Source organism: Cupressus sempervirens, chromosome 6 (assembly GCF_028749045.1).
Source record: "Cupressus sempervirens isolate cs-2001-9-10 chromosome 6, ASM2874904v1, whole genome shotgun sequence".
Lineage (NCBI taxonomy): Eukaryota > Viridiplantae > Streptophyta > Pinopsida > Cupressales > Cupressaceae > Cupressus > Cupressus sempervirens.
The window spans coordinates 623585566-623603720 of record NC_143123.1 but is presented as its reverse complement, the minus strand read 5'-3'; the positions used below and the strand labels follow the sequence as shown (position 1 = coordinate 623603720).

The 18155-nt window shown below is 35.5% G+C and overlaps 1 protein-coding gene across 2 annotated transcripts in view; it reads right to left on the bottom strand.

Annotated features, from left to right (window-relative positions):
* LOC149553773 (uncharacterized) overlaps positions 1-18155 on the bottom strand; it is a 163174-nt gene that overhangs the window by 94094 nt on the left and 50925 nt on the right. The window contains exons 2-5 of one of the 2 annotated variants that reach the window (XM_089789130.1): positions 16024-16229; positions 15728-15867; positions 15427-15558; positions 1236-1754 (exon numbers count right to left, since the gene is read on the bottom strand). In XM_089789130.1, coding sequence (XP_089645256.1) covers positions 1236-1754; positions 15427-15558; positions 15728-15867; positions 16024-16229 — 997 coding nt within the window. The remainder of the gene's footprint in view (positions 1-1235; positions 1755-15426; positions 15559-15727; positions 15868-16023; positions 16230-18155) is intronic. The other variant, XM_089789129.1, reaches the window with a different exon arrangement.

The window sequence follows — 18155 nt, the reverse complement described above, 5'->3', positions numbered from 1 at the left end:
CCTAGCGTCTCAATACACCAACAAAGTGAGGAGACGAGCACATGGTTTAGTCTGTACCCACGCTCAAAAACTCATGCCAAAATAACCTCTAGAAGACGTGACCAATCGATTCATCTAGTCCACAATAGCTGAATAAAGAATCTGATACGCTGGTCTGAATTATTGATTTGACTGCCAACCTTGACATAGCAATAGCCAGCCAAAGCTTTTTCTGATTGCAGGAAAATAGGGATTTCAAATTAGTCTGTAAACATTTTGGTCATCATACTCCAAGATTACTCATCCCCGATAACTTGTATAGTTGTTGAAAAATTGCAAATGCATGATTCATCGGATAAGAATGAAATTGCATTGCATGCTTGTAGAAGGACTTCCCATTATTCCATTTGAAACAGTACTATTTCTGAATCACTGCAATAGGTTGAATCCCCAATATTTATCTTTTGGGAAAAATAAATCAAAGAAATTATGAGTTTAATGAATGCCATTACTCTAAATACATTTGCAACTAGAAATCTTTGATTAGCCAATTTTAGCCATCAAAGAAGGTTTAATAGGCCAAGCTAGTCACATGGGACTGAAATGTTCAAATGCGTTTTGTTGCTGGATACCAAGCATTGCTTAGACTTTCACTGTTCCAATAAAGAAAATTGTAAACATCCAGATTCCAAATTCCTTGGCAAATACTTTTTACCAGTCTAGCTCCCTTGATATTGATATTAAATTTACTCAAGATAAAGTGTGAATTAGCATTAGTAGTTTAAGTCTGAAGTTGTAGAAAGCGGAAGTTTGGCCTTGTAGAAAAAAACAAAAATCCATCTATATTTGCTAATAGGTAATTATCCTTTTGAAGGAAACCAGGACATTCAGCCACTAGACACATGTTACAGGTGTATTAATATCCAAAATAATTAATCGTTTTGGTTTCCCCTCTTATTTTCTTTTTGAATTGATTTAATCCTGCAGAACTATATATAACAGTTCTTATGCTTAACACGAGGGTCTCTCCTTCAGGCTTCGTGACATTTTCTTATTTGCAGATGTGTGAGAAAATGACAATGATAAATAACAAGGATTGTGTTAGTTATAAGCATGTAATAATTCAATTAACTTATGCGGTTGTAAAATGGCATTTACTAATTCATCTATAATCACAGTACAAGAAAATACAAAACCGCCTGATAATAATGTAGAGAACATTTTACAATGTTATAACATGAACCAATCAAGCTTACTTTGGCCGGTCGGTATACATCATACCAAGGGCGCTCATTGTTACAGGCTTCTTTGAGATTCTCTTTATGACGTGCTTTTGCAATGCGGAGCATCAATGCTAAAGCCTGAAATGCATCATCAAGATATTCAAGACTTGAGGTGTATGGTTGAAGCTCACTTGTTGAAACCTTCCCCTCTTCATCTGATGGACCCAAAGAAGGATAGGTTTCACTGCTGGTTCCAGCATCAGTTCCGCAAAGTTTCATTTTCTTGTTTTCAGTATCAACTGGCATCTCTGTTTCCTGGTGTTCAGAGATTTGTCCTTGGCTTAATAGCTTATTTGTATATGATGTTTCAGCTGCTAAATCATCACTTATATCAGCTTGATCAGTTGACATGTGCCTTCTCTTTCGAGAAGAAGAATTGTCAATTCCAGGATTGAGATCCGTATGAGAGGGTGTCCTGTTACTCTCCATAATAATTGGTAATGACAATTGGGAAGAATAGTCAACAGTATCTATGGGCATGCTGTCCTGAACCTGGAAAAACAATGAGAGTAAAACAAATAAGAAGCCTCATAAAAAGTAGGTTCTACTTAAGAAAGGAATAAATGAAGAAAAAGAGAAAAATGAAAACTTCAAGAAGGCATGCACAAGCCTGTAAATCTTCTCAAAAACACCACATTACCATTTGACATTGAAACAGTTATGCTAACATAGAAAACAAAGGAAAATGTTTGAAACCATCCCAAACTAATCCAATGTATTTCAGATTCACTCACATGATCTGATAGACATGGGAAAGAACTAGGGATTGATTTCTTCCTTCACATTGGGTGAGCTCAGTGGAATAAGACATAATTTCTTAACTTATCCGTAACATCTACTTAATATCCCCAATTTTCTTTCAAAAGTATGTCACTAATGAAAAAGAAGAATAAATTCAGTAAATAAACTGAAAACGAAGAATAGCTCATATGAATAAAGGAGTGTTAGATATGAATTCAAGTACATAACTGAAAAGGTAGAGAGAAAAATGTGATAAAAATGAGAAGGAAGAAGAAGAAACATCCGAAGAATGGTACTGTATATGAAGGAATCAATGCCATCAACCTTGAACTAAGGCAATTGAAGAAGGCAACATAACTAATGAGTTTACCAACAAATCAAAAAATGTATCAGACAGGTGGAAAGACATCAAAGAAGATAAGAGCAGCAAGTGATTCCAAAAATCCATCAAGGCAAGTTTGGAGTGGAGGTGGACGTTAGAGCTGAACCACAAGCTAAGGGCCAAGCATCACAAAAAACCAAAGCTGAAGCCAAGACCAAGGAAGAGTTTGCAAGATAAAATATCCTACCCTGCTCTGATAATGCAGTTTCTGAAAGAAAAGAAAAAAAAACTGATTTTTTATTTTTTTTATGTTTTCTATACTTTGTATTTTTTGGCAATTTTCTGATGTTTCTGTTTGATATTTATATGCTGAAATATAAATGCTTGTAAAGTAATGCTATAAATGGAATGATTCCAAACAAACAAGTCCTCAAACCCTTTCTTCAATTTTTATTCAAATAATTCAAAAACATACCAAAACACCAGCTACAGGTAATAGTAGAATTTCTGGAAATTGCAGATTTGATCAGAAAACCCTAGTCTGGTTGTGAAATGGTATGGCCTGCAATGAAAAGGCGCAGCCAAGCTGGCAAATATTGTACACTGAGAATTAATGCAATTCTTTACTTAATTCTGCTCTTCCCAATACTTCAGATCTGATGAACATTACATCTAATTTTATTTTCTGATTCCTTTATCAAACCCTCTAAAACAAGCCCAGTTACAGGCCCTGATTTGAGGCCACCTGTAGATACAGTCCTCGGGCGATATTGCACACCTGTAGATCAAAAAATCAAAGAGAGTTGGCATTCTCAAAGACTGGAAACTTCCCAAACCCTTTTCCTCCTCCTCTCCCAAATGAATGATTTCCTAAATGATTGAAAATGGAACCCAAATTATTTTGGTAATTCTTATTTAATAAGCTTCATAGCCCCTTTCAATTTTTATTTGATTAGCTTCATGTGGCCGACTGCCTAGGGAACTATTTACTTTTTAATTATTAAGGCACTTAATAACTTATTTATAAAGCCACTTTATTTTACTTACTCTTATTATCAAGTAACTTTTATTTATTTAAATAAAACATTGAAGTTCTTTAAGACTTGCATATTTATTCATAATCATTTCCTGGTCACTGAAACCAACAACAGATGTTAAATTGTGACCCATTGATGAAATCTAAAAAATAGCAGTGCCTCCTAGGCAAGAGCCTATAACACAACGTTAACTCGTGAGCATCTCAAATGGGAGGTGTTGTGTTCAAATTTACTGAAGCGTAACACATTATAAGAATTAATCTCAATAAATGATAATAATAACGATAATAATTTATCTAGGCTTCAGCCAATTACCCATCAAAAAAAAAAATAGCACTCCTAAAAAATTAGAAGTTGGTAATAAGCTCCTGAAATGCCACAAAAGACCCCCCCCTTCAAGGTCCACCAGTCTCTGTATGGGTTTTCTATCCACTATATTAGCCTCTATGGGAACCATCAGTAATAGGCTAATCTTGGTAAAAATAGAGAAGTGTCTAGGAAGGGATATTACCCAAGACAGCCACCACCATTCAGATGACGTGTGGACCATAACAACTAGGCTGGTTGGAAGGTGTTGCTAAAGCCCTTTACCACAATACTAAGGACATTGACCTTTACAAAAGATGCCATCAAGTTCTACTAAGCCATTGGTGGGCCTTTGGTAGAAAAATTGCAAGCAACACTCAATCATCATTTACTCCAACTGCACATGAATTTTTCTATTGCTTGTCTCAGCTCATCTTGTACTTTACACCTCCATTGGTGTCTTTGCCTTTGCCCTTGAGTTATGCTACTCATCTAACATCCTCATGTCACTTTTCTATTACTTCTGTTCTTTGATCAAAAGGGAGAAAACATTAACTGGGATATTAAGAGAGTCTGCTACTAAACTTTAAATTTGAAAATAGCTGAAAGAGCACAAAACCTATAACTAACAAATGGTCAATGGAAGGAGCTTTTACAAATAAGAAATGTTGCCCAAACTAATTTTTGCAAGGAATTCAAAAGTACTATAACTGGAAACTTCTTCCATATTATTGAGATTTGAGGGTTTTATGGAATAACCCTAATTTGGCTCTATATTGGAAATCCAAAAGTGAGAGGTCCATTGTCAGTATTAGAACAATATCCTTTTTATTTATTGTAAAGGTCAACATTGTAAATCTTGTCAATAGTAGAATATTTCTAATATTGTAAATATTCTTTTGTTCTTAGAATGTTCCTAATAACAATGATTGTTTCGTAATAGAAATGTCATCTTTGTGAACTATAAATAAGTGTCTTTCTCATTCATTAATTAATTCAATATTTTACCAAATTACAGGTGTAATATGGTATCAGAGCTAACTTAATTATTATTTTAAAATATATATATATATAATCTCTTAGAAATTATTGGTTTCCTAAATTTTTTTAAGTCTGTCTTGGCTTCTAAGATTTTTATACAAGATTTTTTTCAAAATTTTGTCTACAAATCCTAGATCTTCGACTAGGGGTTTTTTGCAAACTTTTGTGGATTTTCCTGAATCTAAAAATGCATTAACCCATTCCTGTGAATTCATGAGGTGTCTAATTTCTTGTATCTTTGACCATTTTCCTGGTCATTTTTCTACTTTTACAACAACCCCGACGCAAGTGCAGCTGCAATTTGTCGACATCTTCTATGAGTTTCCCGCCAAAATAACAATCCTTTTTCCCAGTATTTATTCCTCCTGCGACAAGTTCTAATTTGCACAACCATGTCTAAAGATCGTTTTCTTTTATTCCACTAGAGTTCTCTATCGATTGTGGTACATTTTTGCACCTCACAATCTATCCTAGTCTGTTGTTTCTGCAATCTGTATCCTATATCTGCAAATGAATTCATTTTTGGTCGCTTTCTCTGCTGAAAATTGCATTCAAATTGACAAGATTAGATTGTTTGCAAATGCCATAGGAGCTTCAGTTGATTCTTAAACCACCTACAAGTTTTTCGAGAGGATTTTTGGGTATCTCTCAAAAAGTTTTGGGCCTTCCAAAAAAAAATCCTTGGGATCCATGTTCAAAAATCTGCGATTGTCTCTAAAGAGCACATTATTATACTTGAGGGGGGGCGGAATCAGTATAATAACAACTTTCTCAATTAAAACTTTTTATCAAAACAATTGTTTCAATAACTTTAAATGCTGAAATCAACTATTATGCACATGAACACAATGACACAAGATTTATGTGGAAAATTAATGCAGGAGAAAACCACAACAAATAATGGATTTATATATAAACTTGTTGTTTTACAATGTTTTGTGGGCTCCAACCCCTATGTTTATGAGCACCAACTCACTAGAAGCTCCACCTCCCACACTTCAAAAGAACCAGCCTACTGGAAGCACCAACTCCCCATGGTTGTCTTAGTGAGCACCAACCCACTGCACATAAACTTGTTTTCCACATCGACAATGTTGCTTTCTTCAACAAATGATGGACCGTTAATTCATTTTCTTCAACCTATATGCTTTGGATATTTACTAGTAGTTGCAGATATCCTCCTTTGTATTTTTTCATTAAAAAGCAGAAACCCTCCCTATTTAGACATTTACAATGTGTCTGTCTGTGTGTGTCTGTGTGTGTGAGAGGGAGAGAGATTTTAATCAATCTGAATATATTCTATTATTTCCTTCTTCAACCTATCTACTCTATACTTTGTCTCTTTTATCACCACTTTCCCACACCCTTCTATTTAATCTTTTCTTCTTTTACCCACTTCCTATTCTCTCTTCTACTTTCTTACACACATTCTTTTTCTTCCACATCATTATTTATTTATATTTGACAATATGAAAGAATGTCACTTTTCAAAGTCAAAAAGTTATATCTCCTCATTTATAAACAATGTTTATAATTGCACTTTATGGACGCACTTTTCTTTGCCAATCTGGTTAAATTAGTTCTGCTGTATAATCAAGGTAATTATATTTGACAATATGAAAGACTGTCACTTTTGAAAGTCAAAAGTTATATTTCCTCATTTATTAACAATGTTTATAATTGCACTTTATGGACGCACTTTTCTTTGCCAATCTGGTTAAATTAGTTCTGCTTTATAATCAAGGATTGATTATTATTCAACTTGCATATGTACATAGACAGTGAGCATGTCATGTAGTAAATTTCCAATGATATGTTGTTTTTACAAACTCGCTGCTTTGCGCTTTTATCTTTTGTTACTGTGTGGCTCCTTCTCTGAGAAGCCTTACACTTGCAGTTTAATCTTTGTCTTTTTATATATATTATTGCCACATCCTTGGTGAATCATCCATAATACACTGTCATATAATCGCACCTACACCTTGGTATATATCGCTGCTTAATATCTTGATTTATCGTTAGTATGCCTTTCAATGGGTCCGATCACTTCATATGCATTCTGACAGTCTTCTTCCATAGTGGGTGATGTGGAGTAAACGTTGCCTTGAATTTCGTGTAACCAAGCTCATAGATAATCGCTGCTGCTAGAGTATAATCAATTGGAAACAATCATTGCTGCTTTGTTCGAACTAATAATTATTTTTTATTGCTGCCAATGATGTTTCAATATCACCGCGGATGCAGGAGCCTTGATTCACTATCGTGTGTTACTGCTGTATTAATTCTTGACACTGCTATGTATTGATGTGCAATCGTGTTGGCTGATTAGATATGATTCTTATCAGATCATCACAGTCTTGATCATTTAGCAATTGCTTCCATATGCCTTCATTGTTTGTAGGTTTGTAATTGGAAAATGACAAGTGATTTACTTCAGACAAATCCACTTACATGGTGGATGGTTAGTGGGTGTTGCTTGAACATTATTTGTGTTCCACTGCTGAACTCCCTTCAATCAAATTCTGAGTTAACGGACTTCTATTGATTAATCAGTGTACTGATGAATCACATCACTTTATTATGTTATTAAAAATATTTGTTAATCACCGTGGCTTAGATCAGTTTTGACAATACTCAAAATTGCATGTATTACTGGTTTGCCGCTGCAGATTGTTACTTTAAAATGTCATTGCTGTTCCTTACGTTGTTTGACTTCAATATACAAATCTCTGTCCTTTCAAATAAACTCTCCAAATCTGATTTATGTTCAAGTGGTTTTCTTAATAATATCTATGTGTGTGTTTGCATTTTCCTCGAGTACTTTGAACAGTAATCAACTCTTGCTCTTCACATAATTTGAATGTTTGGAATCTCAAGTAGTCACTTCAATGTTTATTGGTCATTAGTCCCTTCGATATTAGTGTCACACCTTTGACATTGATGGTGTTTATACTTAAAGTTTTTCATCTTTGACCTCAATGACAAAATTTCCATCAGACTCCAACTCAGTGCTTGTTTTTCTACACCAATCTTATTCACAATGTGATTTGCATATGTTGAATGTATTTTGCCTCAATATTCCATTTGTCATTCGGTTAATCACATTTGACCTCTGTTTTCTGCAATGACATCTCTGACAAATATTCTGCTCGAGGGAAATTAAAAATTCAGTGGCCAAAACTATAATACTTGGAAGTAGCATATGATGACTATCTTTGAATACAAACATCTTGACAGAACTGTTTTGGGCAAGATTGGTTATCCTATGGATGAAGGCAAAGAGCAGGACAATTTTTTATGAACAAAATCAAGAAGTTGTTATGCTCATGACCTCTCAGTCACTAATGATCATCTGTTGCAGGAACCTTCTTGTAAAATAGAAACAAAAATTTGAAGCCATCTAAGAGGTTTGCATGAAACCTCTAATAGAAGTTGCGCATTCTTTTAAAAAAAGATGCTCTTCATGATCATGATGGATGAACATGTGTCCCTGATGGATCATCTCAATAAAACCAAGGACATTTGAGATCAATTATAAGCCACTGGATGTTGGAAGAAGAAGGCATGGCAGTGATCACCCTGAAGAGTCTACCATCTTCCTATAAGCACTTAGTTGAAACTCTCAACATTGATTCCACACATCTGAGATCAATTATAAGCCACTGGATGTTGGAAGAAGAAGGCATGGCAGTGATCACCCTGAAGAGTCCACCATCTTCCTATAAGCACTTAGTTGAAACTCTCAACATTGATTCCACACATCTGAGATCAATTATAAGCCACTGGATGTTGGAAGAAGAAGGCATGGCAGTGATCACCCTGAAGAGTCTACCATCTTCCTATAAGCACTTAGTTGAAACTCTCAACATTGGTGTATCATTTTCTCAACTATGGATAATGCTTTTACAACAAGACTGTAGGAAACAACAATTCAATAGTGGTACTAGCTTATCTTTGAACACACAAGCTTTCTCAGCTAACTTTGTTCGTAAGGATACAGGCAACTATTAGTTCTCCTAGTCTTCTCAACAGAATCTCTCTTCTCAGTCATCAAAAGACCTAAATAAGAAAAATATCCAGTGCAAATACTGCAGTAAGTTTGGTCATATGAAGTTGGAGTGTTGTAAATACTTAGCTCTCAAGCCAAGCAATCTGGCTGACATCTTAAAGCACGTGTTCTGGAGCACACTAAGCAAGGTGAATATTCCGTTTACACATTAATGACTAAAAGACCTAAAAATCATGTAAAATCTTATGCCTGGTATACTGATTCAGGTGCCTCCTGCCACTTCACTCATCGTCAAGATTAATTCACAAATTTTCAGCCATTCTCATATTCAGTCATTTTTGTAGAAAAGTATATTGTTGCTGGAAAAGGCAATAAAGATTCAGTCTGGAAGAAGGAAACTAAAATTCCTTGATGTGTACTATGTTCCGAAAATGGAACTCAATCTTCTCTTAGTTAGTCAAATTCTAAAACATTACCCTTAGCTAGACGAGACCTTTAGTTCACGTCAATGCAGTGTCATTGATCGAGAGACTCAATCTACTGTTATTGTAGGTGTTCAAGATCATGGTCTTTTCAGACTTGTTGACTCTAGTGATTCTCAAGAACTTTCTATTGTGGCCCAATTGGCATGAGTGTTACAGGCACTTAAATGTGCACTTTCTCACCTTGTTCGAGAAGATATTGTAATTGGACTATTGGAGATTCAAACCCAAAACCTTGGAGTTTGCGAAGCATATCAAGCTGTGAAGAAGAATCACACACAATTGTTTGAAATGGCAGCTCCTAGAGAGCTTCTAAGGTATTACAACTAGTCTATGTTAATCTCCATGGACCTATGGCTACTCCTTTAGTTAGAAGGTCTAGATACTTTTTTATTGTTGGTGATTTCAGTCATAAAATAGAGGTGTATTTCCTTTGCCAAAAATTGGAGGTGTTTGTTTTGCTACAAAAGTTCAAAGCATTTGTAGAAAAAGAGTCTGGTCAACATATTATTACTCTTAAAACTAAGAATGGGGGAAAATTTTGTCCCCTTGCCTTCCCCCATTTATGTGACCCACATGAAATAAAATGACAATTAACAACACCCTACACCCCTCAAGAAAACAGTGTTTCTAAATGTAGAAACTGCATAATCAACAAAATGGCTTGATCTATGCTTGAACACAAGATTGTTCCAAACACATTTTGGGCTGAAGTAGTCCACACTGTTGTCTATCTTGTCAAACACTTATTACGATAATAGATAGTTTCTATTATCTCTGTTTATTATCTAATGATTATCTATTGTAATCTTCTGTAAATATTAAAACATTTCTAATATTTGGTTTTATGTTTCTAGAATAGTATGTTTCTATTCTTTACGATTGTTTCTCAAGGAAACATCGTTCAATCTCTTGTATAAATTGATCTCTTGATCACTATTAATAACAAGCAAATATTTTCCAATTACTTTGTAATATGGTATCAGAGCCAATACTCTAAATATTTTCAAAAATAATTATAATTTCTTGGTTGAAATTATCTGCCTTTTATTTTTGAAATTATTTACATGCATATTTGCTTCTAACTCTCTCTATAATCTGACTAGGGCTTCTGTTCTGAGAGATCTGAAACTGTCGACTTCTGATTCTTTGGGTTTTTTTAGATCTCAACTAGGTTGTCATCTATTTTTTCTGGGTGCCTCAATTTTCGTGCCTTGATTTTCAAATCAGCCGATCCAAAAACCGACAACATTCTTTCTAGATTTTTCGAGCTCTCTTTTGGGTCACCCTTTGAATTTTCTAGGTCTCTAATTTTTGAGGGTTGCATGTGCTTGCATGTTTGTTGCATGTAATTGCATGTTGTTTGCATGTGTTGCTTTACCATGCAGATTCTCATGTTTTGCCTCCCTTAAAAATTCTGGTGGGTTTTCATAATTTTTTTCGTTAAAAATAAAATTCTAATGGGTTTTCCTAAAAAAAAATCTTATTTCCCTTTAAAATTTCTAATTCTGTAATTCGCAAAATTGTGTAGGGCAATTTTTACTCAAAAATCATGTGGGGTTTTGATTGATTTTTCACCTCAAAAATCATGTTGGGTTTTGCTTGATTTTTCACTCCAAAATTTGTGTTTAGTTTTTTCAATTTTCTCCAAAAAATCATGGCTTTTTGCAGTTTGTTTTGGAGCATTATGCTCATTTGCAAAGTTTTAGAGCATTATCCAAAGTACCATCAACAATCTTCTCAACAGACATCCTCTGCTCCAAATTTAGAAGGCTCCTAGAAGAAGAACATTCAATGCAACTATTGCCACAAGTTTGGGCACATGAAGGTTGAATGTCGGAAGCCCTTAGCTGCCCTATCTAAGCAATTTGGTTCACAACCCACAGCAAATAGTGTGGAGCACCTTGAGCAGACAGAATCTATCATTTATGCTTTTTGGCAACTTCGTGCTCTAGATAGATTAACCATTAAGGGAGGGTATTACAATAATAGATGGTTTCTATTATCTCTGTTTGGTATCTGATGGTTATCTATTGTAATCTTTTGTATATATTAGAATGGTTCTAATATTTGGTTTTCTGTTTCTAGAATAGAATGTTTCTATTCTTTACAATTGTTTCTTAAGGAAACATCGTTCAGTCTCTTGTATAAATTGATCTCTTGATCATTGTTAATAACAAGCAAATATTTTCCAATTACTTTGTAATAACACTCCTACAATTAGTGATGCAATGGAGCCGACCATAAAAGTCCTCAAAAACGGAAACTAGTCCTCAAGATCCTCTTTACTGAAGTATTGAATAAGAAAGGTGTCAATTTGAGGCCAAAGTGCTCAAACACTCATCACAAGTGTTGAAAGGGGATGGTTCAAGGTTCTCACAACCCAACCCAAACAAGACAATCCTAATCACTAGGACAACCCAAGTTCCCAAGACAACCAATCACTAGTTGCTTATTTTGCATAATGACAAGTTTTTACACAAATCCCCTAAACAACAAACTAGGACCAAGGGGGACTCCAAGATGAACTTCTGATCTATTTAGGTCCTAAACAAGATGGGATGATGGATAAATCCATACTATGCAACTTTCTTCCAATAATTGCTTCACAATCCCGATCTTTGGCTTGTAACCCTTCAATATTGTAAAACAAGTTTAAAATGAACAGACTCCACACAACCCCTAAAGTGAATCATGGATTTAGATACCCTTTTGGGTTTTATAAAAAGTACCTAAGCACTAGGACTTGAAGGTATAAACCAACCAAGTATTGTTTACCTTTTCTCCTAGCCAATTAGCCCTATTATGCCTCCATTTACATAGGAAGTACAATTTCTCCTTGTCAAAACCCCAACTTAGCAATTGGAACAAGAAAGGGCACACAAATGAAGCCTAGGAACAAGATTTCAAGCCCTGATGACTTCTCTGTAGCGAGTTGTGGGAGTTGTTGATCCACAGTGTAGACATGCACATGGGTCTTGCATGCCTAGGGCATCAATTTCCTTCTTGCCTCCTGCAAATTATCATCTAAAACAAATGCATCTTAAAGTATAGGGTCCAAACATGGATTTCACAAGAGGCCATCAAATTCCCATGGTGAAATCCCAAGTTACAACCAACTCTGTATGAAACCCTAGGTCTATGCAAGAATCTATGATAATATTTACAAAAACTTAGATATCTAGAATTACAAATCGATTTAGAACCTCAAATCACATGCATTGGAAAGCTAGTTCATCAAGGGATCCAAAAATGTCACCCAATCAGCCTAGTTTGTCCGTACAACCTATTACAGCATCAGATTAGCAAGAAAATACAAAAAGTGTGGTTGCACTGGTCGGAGCACCCAGGTGGGACGCAAGGACACAAGTCTATTTGGGGTGCAGGGGTGCGCGCTCTAGTGCGCCAGGGGTGCGGCTGACATATTGGCTAAAAAATCAAAAAAAAAACAATTTTTGCAATTAAGGGAACCCTAATTTTGTGTGCGTCCCGTGAGGTCTATTTCATTTTTGATATTCTTTTGAACAATGAATTTTGAATCTTTCATCTTTGTCATTTGATAAATTGATAGTCAACGGTTGACTTACATAGTATTATGTGGTTTATATTTTTCATTTATCATTATAATTATTATCATTATGTTTAAAAGTTTTAGCATTTTACTGAGTTCAATGGTCATTGGTAATGGTTATGAAGTTTCAAGTTTCAAGTTTGAACTTATGGTTCGTGAATTGCATTTCAATTTTCTATATTCCACTATATTTGGTACGTTATATTGAAGTATCATTTCATAATTAGCATTTTCAGTCATATATATATATACTATGCAACCCTTCCCCCCTCCCCTCGACACCCCCTGCCATCGTACCCCCGCCGCCCCCAAATTGAGGCCCTTTTTTTCCAGCACCCGAACTCGTCCCGATGTCCCCCCACACTGCCGCACCCCCACGCAAGTGTAACACTGGAAAATAGTGATATTTTATTGATTCAAAGCAAAAGTTACACCTTGTGATCCTACCACCCACCCAAAAGGGCTATGTAGGCATCCCCAATGGTAATAACAACCATTCAAACCAAATTTAGCCGTTGGGGAGTGAAAATACAAATTTTGCAACTTCTTGCTAAAAGTTGCTTGACAAATTTTTAGCAATTTTGCAATAATTAGCAACTTTTGCGACTTTTGACAAAATCATGGTCAAGACTTATCTAAATAACCTAACATGGATCCAAACATGTCAAAAACATGAAAATAAAGGAAATATGCTAAGATCTAAGGTTATTTGACACCTTTGACCAATAGTTAACCAAGGGCTTATAATGTGCCAATCTTGGAACTAGGTCTTACAATTGGATCCAAATAAATAACCTTCATTCTTAACCTATCCTAATAGTTCCTAGGTCCTACAAGAAGTCCTTCAAGTGTATAGAAACAGTTTGGTTTATTAGGGTGCTCCTGCACTAGTTAGTGTCAAGAAATAGACTCTGGAAGTGGTCTAATCAAATAGTAAACCCATAATCAATTATCTCAAAGTTTTTGGCTCTACTACTTTTGAAAGTAACCCTGATGGTTAAAGCACCAAGTTGGAAGCCAAGAGCCAAAAACTCATGCTAATTGGCTACAATGACAATCACAAAGCCTACCGAGTGGTTGACATCAAGACTAGTTTTCTCATCTTTAATCGCAATGTGGTATTTAATGAGTAACGAGGACCATTTCAGCTTTCTCCTCCAATTATGGTATCTATGGGTCAATCTCTCAAAGCTCAAGACTTGGGTGTTCGTCTTCCTTTAGTTCCACTTAACCGGAGGGCTCTAGTTGTTCCTATTCCTGCCTCTCCACCAGTTCCTCCTCCTATAGGATGACCTAGACATGCAGCTACACCATCTAATTTTCCTCAGAATTCACCTATTCTTTTGTTTAATGATGATCATCTCCTAGTTTTGATGTTGACACTTCTACTCTCTTATCTAAATGGTGGGTTAAGATGATTGGCGATCTACATGATGAGCTCATCGAAGATAGAACAACTCGAAAAAAGAGAAAACCTTCTGATTCTATAAAAAGAAATCTCCTTGCCAACACTCACAATCTCTATGAGCCTTAAAAATACACAGAGGTGAAAGGGATACCTAAGTGAGAAGTTATGAAGACTGGCCATCATTGTCTTTTCAAAAATAAAACCTAGGTTCTGTCAGGTCTTTCTTCAGTACAAAAACCCAAAGCCCATTTTAACAAGGCTAGTTTCACTAGATACAGAATTACTTGCTGAATTTGCAATTAAAAAATAGTGAATCCTCCACACACTCCTTTAAACACCCTAGATTCAAGCTTGAGAAAAAGCTCAAAGTTGTACACCATCAAACAAGAGACTAGTACAACCTTCTAAACTTACATTATCATGGCATTCTCCAACATCAATTCTATAGTTCCTTATTTCAAATCTAAAAGTTCATTATCAATTTGGGCATCTCTATATTAGCAATAACTAAATTGTTCCGTAGTGTGCCCATGAATTCTCTTTATATATTTTATTAAAAACACATATCTATATGTTAGCATCAAAACTCATTAAGTTGTTCCTTAAGGTCTGCACATGCCTTCTCTTCATAATATTTATATAAATAACTGGACCAGTCATTTAAATGACAAATTTTGCATCATCATTTTTACAAAATCATACAACTAAGGTTTCTATGCTGAAGAAGTGATATTGAAGGAGCCTAAAACCTTTTGCACACCTAAAAACTAGGAAAAGGTGAAGTCGAGAAAGTCACAAGTGGGAGAAAAATGTAGAGCTATGAGTCTGCCTGCAAAATTTTAAGAAATTTGAACATATTCTCATCTCAAAAGCTCCAAGTACAAATGGCTTCACTTTCAAAAAGAACAGTGCTACTACTGTACTACTGCCATGGCTCAGCCAGTGCTCTATGTCTTGAGTATTTATCGGAATACAAGAAAAGTAACGAAGATATTACAAAAACTATAGTAAGAATGATCAGAGTAAAAAAAGTCAAAATTTTGTATTTTGTGATACATGGAGCCAACACTATATCTATCCAATCAAGGATGTAAAGCCATTTTCTATGATGATCCTTTAGATATGAAAAATTATATCACATAGATGATAGAACCAAAAGCTATAGCTCTTACTAAGGAACAAGTAAATCAATATAGTGTATATTGTATAATCAAACCCAAGAACATTCAATCCATGCTAAGACTTGCCTTTGAAGACTCCATAACATTCAATAGCTCTGTCTTGCTCAATTTCAGTCGCTGCTCAGTATTTAGAGATCCCAGCAACAATGCAGATATGGCCTCATTGATCATTCGGACTGTTTTCCCCTCATATTCATCCTAAATAGCAGCAATACATCAATCTATGAAGTAATTATACTCAAGAAAACTAACCAAAAAGAGAAAATAATACATTTACAGTATATAGGTTATAGCTAATACAACAAAAAAACAAATCCCACCAAGTAATTGCAGCCAGACATAGCTGAAGGTGTTTCATCAAGCATACCTGTCCTATAATAATGCCCTCAGATATATGAGTCCGTTTGTCTTCAAGGAATTGTTCAACTTCCAAAAAGCTCATCCCACAAAGCTCCATGGCTATCTCCTTATCGTCCTGCCTACCTCCTGCTTGTGAGAGCAAAATTTCTTTTAAACATGCAGGCCAAGAAAAGTCAACAGTAACAGAAAGTTAATGAACATCAATCGTAGTCTGTAATATCCCAGATCAACAATATAAATAATCACTGAGCAGCATGTATTTTATGTCAATAAAAGCTTTTAAGTTTAGAATATATAGGTCACCTATGATAGCACGAAATGTAAGAGATTTGGAAGCACCACGAACAAAGAGAAGCTGAAACAAATCTGACTCTGCTGCAGATAATGCATATCGATCAACCAGACGTAATACCACTGGAAATAATTCTGGATCTGTAATTGAAAGGCGTTGTCGTGCCCTAGATTCAACCTTTTCAGTTATCTCTTGCACAGTCATCAGCGCTTTGCTCCTGTCATTAAAACCCAAAAAGTCTTAAAACCAACAATTTTGATCAAATATCATCAAGCAAAGTATTGTACATAAATTCATCAACCAAAGTATTGTATGTAAAAGTATTGCCTTTTCATTTGCAGAGATTTAACAGAGGTTGGTTTTTTTGGTGCGGTGAAAATGGAATCAACCTTCACTCTCCAATGTCGAAAGCAGCAAAACACTTTTCATAGCCGCAGTAGAAAAATCAGGGTGGAAAAAATGTTTAATTTCACTCATCCCAAGTTGGCAGATGTGGTAGATTGGCTATTGGGGGAAATGTTCTACCAGCTAGAAAATAGGCACAGCACCAACACAGACATTTACTCCATGATTTCGGCATGGGTGTTACAGCTTGGAGAAGGTAAGGATATCATTTGGGTTATGACGATTCAATTGGTCCCTAAGGATGCCTTACTAGATTTATGTCATGTCCCCCTTCTAGAATAGACATCAGAGACGATAGAGTTAGCCTGTCAGGGAGTCTTGTAGGCTGGCACTGGTGTTTAGAGACTCAATCAGGGTATACAGTGTTCGGATCTAGAGTTTCAGACAATAAGAGGGCAGTTGAGAGCAGTTCGTTAATTGTAGGAGGAGTTTCCTACATTTTAGGAGGTGGAGATGGGTTATAGTCTTGAGTCTCTACGAGATCATTCTATGGTTTCAGTTTTGGGAGATTCGGAGACATTCCTATTTTTTAGGAGTATCCCTAATTTTGAGGGATGAGACTGTCAGTTATTTTAGATTATCTAGCATCAGTCACAGTAGATGACAAGTTCAGTTTCACCTTGTAGAGGTGTTTTGGCTATCAGTTCGCTATTTGGGAAATATTTTAATATATTTTAATATTCTCCTAAGTTAGCATTTTAATAATTTAAATAAGGCTAAGTTATAGCCATTTTGGAGTAATAAGGGGTTTTTTGGCCTCATCTAGGTGAATATTCCTTGGTGTAATAGCTCGTTAGAAAAGTCTTGAACTTTTCTAAATATTTCTCTTTTGACTCAAAGCATTTCAGTGAACGGATTTCTTTCTATTTGGAAAAAGGTCATTTTTTGGATACTTGACCACTTTAAAAATGAGAAATATATTATTTTATAACCCAACGCCACATGGGGACACTTTTAGGGTTCAAGCCAAGTTTGGTGGGCTATAAGGAGATAAAGGCAAAGTTCGAAGGCATTATTGACATATTACATCTTGGATTTATTTTTTAGGCTCTGATTGAGCTTTCAGCATTTGGGATGCCAAACCCACTTGCTTTGCCTGTTTGGGACGTAGCGCCCAAAACAGTGGTCTGGATTCTTGCAATCAGAAGCATCTTGGAGATTGTGCATCGTTTCTTCTGGGAAATGCAATACTGAGTCAGAGTTTTAGCTAGGGTTTGGGTATTTTACCCACATGTGGGCACTTTGCAGCTATACGGCCACTCCTAGCAGCCATCTACTTTTCCACATACAGCATTTGAGAGCTAGATTCTGGTCGTAGCTTCCTTCTAGGCTCATATTTCACCTTCACGCATTCAGGTTGGCTTTATTCTTGGTTTTAATCATTTGGATATTATTGTAAATCTTTATCTCGTTACACATTAGGCGTATATTCAAAAAAATCTGCTTGAAGCGAATTTGCTTTAAATGTATTTGGAATACATTGTCAAAACTAGTTCATGTTATTGTACTTTTGTTATTACTTATTGAAAAATCATCAAAAATATAAAACAATCAAAACCTTCTGCAACTTCTATCTAGCTCTGCAAGAAAATTTTAATAAACAAGGAAAACAAATTTAAAAATATAAAATTATAGTAGATCAGCGGAAGAGATCCATCAGGGATCTTTCAGTGGTATCAGAGCCTAGAACCTACCAGCCTGTTGGAAAAGAAATCAATTCAATTACAGGCCAGTACCA